This window comes from Camelina sativa, chromosome 15 (genome assembly GCF_000633955.1).
Source record: "Camelina sativa cultivar DH55 chromosome 15, Cs, whole genome shotgun sequence".
Classification (NCBI taxonomy): domain Eukaryota; kingdom Viridiplantae; phylum Streptophyta; class Magnoliopsida; order Brassicales; family Brassicaceae; genus Camelina; species Camelina sativa.
Genome location: NC_025699.1, coordinates 8,098,314 through 8,106,773, shown reverse-complemented (window position 1 = coordinate 8,106,773; position 8,460 = coordinate 8,098,314). Strand labels below are relative to the sequence as shown.

Below are 8,460 nucleotides of genomic sequence, written 5' to 3'. Positions count from 1 at the left end.
AAAAAAAAATCAGTTTTTCTGTAACGTCACTATGTATTTTTGGGTTATGTTATTCTGTTGTCCATAAAAAATAAATTGCAATATTTTCAAAATAAAAACAAATTACCCCTCTGACTTTGATGTAAACAAATTACACAAATAAACTCTCTATTTTACAAACAAAATCTGCAACCTTATTTATTTTAGTTAATATTGGAATCTCTTCTTATTTTCTAAATTTGCTATATAGTGAATGATTAGGATAAGGGATTTAGTACCATTTCAATGTTTATTATATATCCTCTTGCAAATATATAAAATCGTAGGAGTATTAATATTTTGGTTCTTTGAGGAGTCCAAGAAAAATAATAGAGGAACAATTGAATTTAAAATATTAGAAATACATGCAGGGATCTGAGGATGACATCATCAGATAAAAAATGTCAACTAACACACTTATTGCCTTCAATTGTTGACTCTTCATAGATCTTTCTCTGGTCGATCAATGAGTTCCTAAGTTTTTAACATCGTCACGCCTAAAATATCTCGTTGATATATTCTTTCTCAGGAAGTTATGAATTTTTCTATCTTTTATTTTTCTTTTTTTTGTTATTAAACAAGGTGTAAATTCGTCGTTCTGTAAAAAGAAATTAAAAAATATACTAAAAGAAATCTGAAAAAAGAAAGAAATCAGAAAGTATCTAACCAAGAAAACTTGCAAAAATATACTAAAATAGACCTCTGTATACAACCGAGATTCTAATAAAAACTTATTAGCATCATTATTGTTCCGGGTAAGAAAAAAAATTGAACTTAAAAATAAAAATTAAAAAGACTAAAAAGCAACGAATCAAAAACGAAAAAGGCAGAGAAGAAGAAAAAAAAAAAAGTGTGAGACAAAAACAATACTAGTATAAAGAAGAGGGGAGGGAGGCGCTTTAGATATTTATTATTTAGCAATACCCAAAATTAGCAAAAACAAAAAAACTCGCATTCAACTCGTTAAAACTCTTTTCTCCTCCATCCATCCATTAAATCCCTTTCTCCTTCTCTTCTCTTTTCACTTCCCTCACTCTTTTCTTTTTTTTTTTTTTTTTACCTTAACGAATCAGAGAGAAGAACTTAGTCGTCAGAAGAAACAAATCGGAGGGGAGAGAATATAAAAAAAAAAAAAAATCTAAAATCGAGTTTAAATCGGAACGAAAACGAAATCGAGAAGACGCAGCAGACATTAAGAGATATTGAGAATGAGAGAAATGGGTTTTTTTTTTTTTTTACCTTAACGAATCAGAGAGAAGAACTTAGTCGTCAGAAGAAACAAATCGGAGGGGAGAGAATATAAAAAAAAAAAAAAATCTAAAATCGAGTTTAAATCGGAACGAAAACGAAATCGAGAAGACGCAGCAGACATTAAGAGATATTGAGAATGAGAGAAATGGGTTTTTTTTTTTTTTTACCTTAACGAATCAGAGAGAAGAACTTAGTCGTCAGAAGAAACAAATCGGAGGGGAGAGAATATAAAAAAAAAAAAAAACCCATTTCTCTCATTCTCAATATCTCTTAATGTCTGCTGCGTCTTCTCGATTTCGTTTTCGTTCCGATTTAAACTCGATTTTAGATTTTTTTTTTTTTTTTAATTTATTTTGTCAATGGGAATTAATTATTGAATAAGGAGATTTTTCGTTAATATAATTCACTTTTAGAAGAGATATGATGAACAAATATGACACGACACGACATGGTTTCTGATGAAACCAAATCTATCTTTAGATGGGTTTCTTCTCTGTTTTTAGATAGCTTTGCTTTTGTCTGTAAAACCATTTTATCTGGAAACCAAAACAACTTTTGTGGTCTGCATTTAATAGCGTCCTATGTAAAAACACACTTTTTATTTTTTTTTTAACTCTCACGTTTAACTTATGTAACTGTTCGTTATCTTGGCCCCATCTCTATCTTCAGTCCTTCGATATGTGTGCTTAGACGTCTCTCACTCACCACGTATTTTTTGTCTCGATGGTTATTAAAGCAGCTAAGTGAGGGTTCTTTGTGTTTAAGTCTAAGATTTAATGAGGACTGTTGATGACTGTTACTGTATTCTAGATTAGTGGATCTTGTTTTGAATCAAGATTTGATAAGCAGAGTGGTGTATTGATTCGTATTTGAAGCTTTTTAATGAATCTGATGAGTAAAATGGAACTTTGTTGTTTCAGAAACATTATCAAGAAAGTGAATAAAAAATGCAGGAAGAGACTGATCCTACTTATGGTGAGATTGAGATAAGTTTTGGTTATCAATGCAATAATACTAAGATAGGGATTCCTGAAGATCGTGTACCTGATGGCCGTGAGGTTCTTGCTGGGTTTAGGCTTCAAAAGACTAGTAGTTTCTCTTGTTTATCAGGAGCTGCTTTAAGCGGCAACCCTACCTTAGCCAATACGAATATCTGCAATGGAGTGATTGGTTCTGAGATTTTGCCTTCTCTAGATTCTCCTAAATCTTTCAGGAAAGTTCCATCTTCCCCTGCGCTTTCTAAGCTTGACATACTCTCTCCTTCTCTTCATGGAAGCATGGTGAGTCTTAGCTGCAGCTCGTCTACTAGTCCGAGCCCTCCTGATCCTGAATCTTGTTACTTGACGTCAATGAGTTCTCCTTCTTCTGTTAATGAAGGGTTTCTCTCTGCCATGGAAGTTCAAGTTGCGGGTGGTGCTGCAGGGGAAGATAGGGTTCAAGCTGTCTGCTCTGAGGAGAACGGTTGGCTCTTTTGCGCTATCTATGATGGATTCAATGGAAGAGATGCTGCTGATTTCTTGGCTTGTACTTTGTATGAGTCCATTGTGTTCCATCTCCAGTTGCTTGATCGCCAAATGAAGCAAAGCCTTACAAAGTCCGATGATGTTGTCGAGAAGTTGGAGTTGTTATCAAATATAAGTAAAATAGATTACTCTTCCTCTGATTTGTTCAGACAAGGAGTGCTAGATTGCTTAAACCGTGCGCTGTTTCAGGCGGAGAATGATTTCTTAAGGATGGTTGAGCAAGAAATGGAAGAAAGACCGGACTTAGTATCCGTGGGATCTTGCGTTTTGGTCACTCTCCTTGTCGGGAAGGATCTCTACATCCTTAATCTAGGTGATAGCAGAGCTGTTCTAGCGACCTACAATGGTAATAAGAAGCTGCAAGCTGTTCAGCTCACAGAGGATCATACAGTTGATAACGAAGTCGAAGAAGCTAGACTCTTAAGTGAGCATCTTGATGATCCCAAAATCGTTATTGGTGGAAAAATCAAAGGAAAGCTTAAAGTTACTCGTGCTCTCGGAGTTGGTTACTTGAAGAAGGTACTAGTAATATATTATTATTAAGTGATGGTTTTATTATACTTAAGAAGAAGAAAAATATCAAATAGATGTTGTTTATTAAATTGTAGGAGAAACTGAACGATGCACTCATGGGAATTCTCCGTGTTCGTAACCTTTTGAGCCCGCCTTACGTCTCAGTGGAACCATCGATGAGAGTTCACAAGATAACGGAATCAGATCACTTTGTTATAGTTGCGAGTGATGGTTTGTTCGATTTCTTCAGCAACGAGGAAGCTATTCTACTCGTACATTCCTTCATTTCTAGTAATCCTTCTGGTGATCCTGCTAAGTTTCTACTTGAACGTCTTGTAGCTAAAGCTGCTGCTCGTGCTGGTAAGAAGCTTTTTTATTCATGTTTTACTTCAATGAATTTCATGAACTCATTGACTAAACTTTGATATAGGCTTCACGTTGGAAGAGTTGATGAATGTTCCGGCTGGTAGGAGACGGAGATATCATGATGATGTGACTATAATGGTAATCACTCTCGGTACCGATCAACGTACCTCAAAGGCTTCTACGTTCGTGTGATTTTTGATGATGATAATGGCGACAAATTGTAATTAGTCTCATTTGATCTTCTTTTATTAGACTCTGGTCTTAAGTTTTTTTACTTCTCTGCTGAAATTATTTTAATGTATATAATATATTATTGTAGTTCTTGGGATTTTTAAGACGGCTAGAGGCCTAGAATTCATCAAGTTTGTCTCGGTCTTCTTCAGCCATATGTTCTGTTTTTTTTTTTTTTGTCTTTTAGTCGGTTTGGTTTGTAACCAGGATGTATGTTCAGTACCTCGGTCCTATTGGATTCATCAATCTCAACGAAGCGATGGCGTCGGAACTTCACTTGCCATTTACATTTACATTATTGTCGGGGAATATGCTTTGGAGTTTGGCCGTTTTAAGCAAAAATAAAGACAGTCCCGATTGTTAAACCAGGCCAAACCAAAAATCTGTTGTGATTCGGTATAGACCGGGTTCCTGATTACTACAAAACCGTGACGGTTATTGGACCCAATAATCTACAATGCCTACATATTCCCGTTATAGAAAGTTCCTTGGAAAGCAAATAAACCAATTTTCTTTAGTTATTTTTACTCAATTATCCAGAAAAAAAAAATTGAAAAACTTACAACGGTCATCTTTAAATGCAACGGTAAATTCATTAAAAACAACCGGAGTGACAAACTCAATTAACTTGAATAGATAAACAAAGAAACAACTTCCTAAAGATCAGCTACGACTCTAATGAACATCTTACAAATCAAGATAAAACAAACTATTTCTGACTTGATTTGATTGATTTCAGGGTCCGAGAAGCCAGAAGTGAAGAAACTTGTCTTTGGGAGGCTAATTGCTAAGCCCGAGACTTCTTCAAACTCTTTTAAGACTTGAAGAACGCTTTGCAGTGAGTTTAGCGAGCCATCTACGAAGATAAGCAAATCATCTGCAAAGCATAAGTGAGTTAGCTTTTGATTTTGACATTTATGGTGATAGTGAAATTTGCCTCCTTGTGCAGCTTGGTCAAGCATGAACGAGAGACAGTTCATAGCAATGACGAAGAGGTAAGGAGAGAGCGGATCTCCTTGCCGCAACCCTCTGGAGCCTTTGAAATACCCGTGCACATTACCGTTGAAACCCACTGAGAAAGAAGGGGTGCAGATACAGGCTTGCAACCAACGAATGTAGAGTTCAGGGATTTCAATGCCTCGCAGACAGCTGAAGATAAACTCCCATCGTATTGTGTCGAATGCTTTTGCTATGTCGACCTTTATTGTAATGCGCTTTGGTCCTTTTTCTTTGTGGTAGCCATTAACAAGCTCTGCTGCTAGCAATGTATTTTCTACTAACAGTCTTCCTTTTATAAATGCAGACTGGTTCCTTTGGATCAGATCCGGGAGAACTGGCTTAAGTCGAGAAACTAACAGTTTGGAGATGACCTTATAGAGGGTATTGAGGCATGAAATGGGCCTGAAATCCGACACTAGAGTGGCGCCTGGAGTTTTTGGAATCAGAGCAAGAGTTGTTGCATTGATTGCCGAAGGGAGGAAAGAAGTTTGAAAGAACTTGAGGATGCTACCTTGGACTTCCTGACCCAGAATCTCCCAACTCGCTTTGTAGAAAGCAGAGGTATAGCCATCAGGCCCTGCCGCTTTATTTGCATTTAGCTTAAACATCACTACTCGAATCTCTTCCATAGATGGTAAGGTGACCATTGATTGTTTTAGTGCAGGAGAGCAACGAAAATTGATTCGAGACTGAATCCAGGCTGGGGAAATGGTAAGAGGAGGCAAAATCAGAGGACCAAGGATTGACTGGAAGTGACTAACTGCCATATAGCTCATCTCAATGGGATTGTCGACCAGTGTACCAGAGAGAGTTGTGAAGGATCTGATGGCGTTGAATGCATTCCGAAGCTGAGTGATCCGGTGGAAGTAAGCCGTGTTTAAGTCCCCTTCTTTGAGCCAGTTGATGCGCGACCGCTGCCTGAAGTAAGCCTCTTCGATTTGTCGCAGAAACTCCCATTTGGATTGTAGTTCTCTCTCCTGTTGGAACAAAGTGGTTGAAGGGGATGACATGGATTGTACCTGCATAGCTTGAAGCAAAAGGTTAGTTTCTCTCACTCTGATTTGAATATTAGAAAAGTTCTCTCGAGAAAGTGTTTTTAACGCTCTTTTTAGTGTTTTTTGTTTTGCACTTAGTGTCGACAAACATATTTCCCGAGAAGTGGAGTTTCCAGCAAGAATCCAAGCAGCTTCAACCGTTTGGGTAAACAGGGGATGCTTGGTGAGAAAATTGAAAAATTTGAAAGGTTTGGTCCCTGAGGTGGGGAGGTTTGCATTGAGGTTAAGGATGCAAGGAGAGTGGTCTGAGATTTCTGGGGCTAAGAAAGTAGCTACACTATCAGGGTAACACGTTAACCATGGATTGTTCACCAATAACCTGTCTAGTTTTTTTGCAATGGGGTTTGACGGGTTCTTGTTTGTCCAGGTGAAGTTTGGGCCTTGATAGCGTACATCGAGGAGCTCAAGTTGCAGGAGGCAGTCACGAAGCTCAACCATACGCGAGGTTAAGTGATTTACAAAGGGACTTGAGTGTTCGGCTGGATGAATTATTTGATTAAAGTCCCCTCCTACCAACCAAGGAGCCGTGTCCAGCTGAAATCTTTGATGGAGGCTCAACATTTCACACCAAAGGTCAGTTCGCTCTTCACCTAGGTTAGGGGCGTAGACGGCAGTAAAGTAAAACCGATGACCATTGGTTGAAATTTCCGCTGTGATCAAGTGCTTTGTTTGATGCAGGACTGAGACTGTGGCAGGCTGACGCCAGATGAGGACTATTCTACCATCTTCGTCCGAAGAGTGGTTTGAAGTGTAATGCCACCCAGGGCAAGCAAGGTTCATCACTCGGTTCAAATTTGGTTCCTTTATGTGGGTTTCTAAGATAGCTCCAAAAGTAGGCTTATGCATAGTTAGCCAGTTAACAAAAGGCCTGTGTTTATCCGGGTCATTTAGACCACGAACGTTCCAAAAAAAGGGCCGTATATACATAGGAAAATGAGAAAATTATAGGTGATTTGGATCCTCTCCCTTATGTGGGAGATTCGCCAGAGTAGGACTATTAGGGTCAGAAGAGGTAGGTGGGTCAATTTGCATGGCTGAAGGCGGGAGGGGGGAAGTAGGTGGGTTAGGCGGGTTAGGCAAGACATTTGGGGATGGAGGTGTTTCTGAGGATGGGTTTGGAATGTGGGAAGGCGGTGGTTGATTAGTTAGGATGTCAAAAGGGTTAGTGGAGATTGGGATGGAGTTGTTTCGCAAGGGAGTGGACTTGTTTTGTGTAGTGGGTGGTTTCCTAGCTTTTGCTTTGGATTGGGGTCGGATAGGGTGATTAGTAGTGGTTTTCTCCTGAGGTACGGAAAACTGAACAGCAGGAGGAAGGGTTTCTGAAACAAGAGAGGTGGGTGGGGAAGGAGGAAGGGGGGAGCAACCTGAAGAGAGACCAGAGGAAGCTCCAGGGTCAGGGATAGAACTACTCGTGGGAGCATGAAAAGGTGGTGTTTCCGCATTATGTCCTTTGGGAAGAGGTTTTTCATTAGTCTTTTGTTTCTGGACCCAGGACGGTGCAACTGAGGGACAATAGCGAATTACGTGACCTATATCTTTGCAGTGAGAACAAGTGGGGGGAACCCAAGGATACTCGACTGAGATTGTTATTATTTCTCCACTTTCTCGTTGAATCTCCACCGAAGAGGGGAGGGGTTCAGTTAAGTTTCTCTCGACCTTAACATGGGCTTCTGAAAGACTGACGAGGTTCCTAGTGAACTCATCCATTTCTTTAGGTTCACCCACTAGACCAGCCACAAGACTTATTCCTTTGTGGTGCATTAAGTCAAAAGGCATGCCCTTTAGGTGCGCCCAAATGGGGATGGCATCCAAATTCATGTTCTCACCTCCAGAAGCATTCCACTGAGCCACGAGAAACATGCAGTCTCCAATGTACCACAGTTTTTTCTCTAAAACTTTAGTTCGAATGAATTCATTGGGCAGCCTGACTAACATTGAGTTTTTTGGATGGTTTAGGTGAATCTCTAGCCTTTGGCCTCTTCCCCACATGTGGCTAAGCACACTATGAATTTGTTTGTAGGGTGGGAGCCTTCCTTTGAAGGTGCCGATGATGAAATCTTTGTGAAGCTCGGCTCCCTCTTGGAAGACTGCATCTGGAATGACAATGCGAGGCTTCCCTTCTGGGGAATAGTCTACAGGGGCCAAGCGGGTTAGGGTTCTATCTGCACTTTTCTTAAGTTTCTGAGCCAAAGTTTCAGGTCTTGAGCTTGAGGTTTGTTGTTGAACTGACTGATGACTCTTCTCCAACTGCTGGGTTTGAGTAACAGTTACTGGGGCAGAGGATGGTGGAGAGGGTAACAGAGGACCCTCGGGAGAGATGGCACCTGAAGGATCACCAGGACAACGAGGTAACGAGCTTGAGCTTGAGGCTATAGTTGGACGGGTTTTCTCTTGATTACAGGAAGTCAAAGGGGGAATAACAGATGGCTGAGAAGATTGTTGGGCTTGTACCTTTTGAGTCTCTTGCGCCAAAGGTTCGGGATGGGAAGGGTTCAGTTGGGCGT

General features: G+C 39.9%; 1 protein-coding gene across 1 annotated transcript; it reads left to right on the top strand.

The window, feature by feature from the left end:
- LOC104745988 (probable protein phosphatase 2C 40) lies at positions 1,427-4,178 on the top strand. The gene is made up of 3 exons (XM_010467378.2): positions 1,427-3,311; positions 3,401-3,665; positions 3,736-4,178. The coding sequence occupies exons 1-3, from the start codon at positions 2,217-2,219 to the stop codon at positions 3,861-3,863; spliced, it is 1,488 nt and encodes a 495-aa protein (XP_010465680.1). The 5' UTR covers positions 1,427-2,216; the 3' UTR covers positions 3,864-4,178.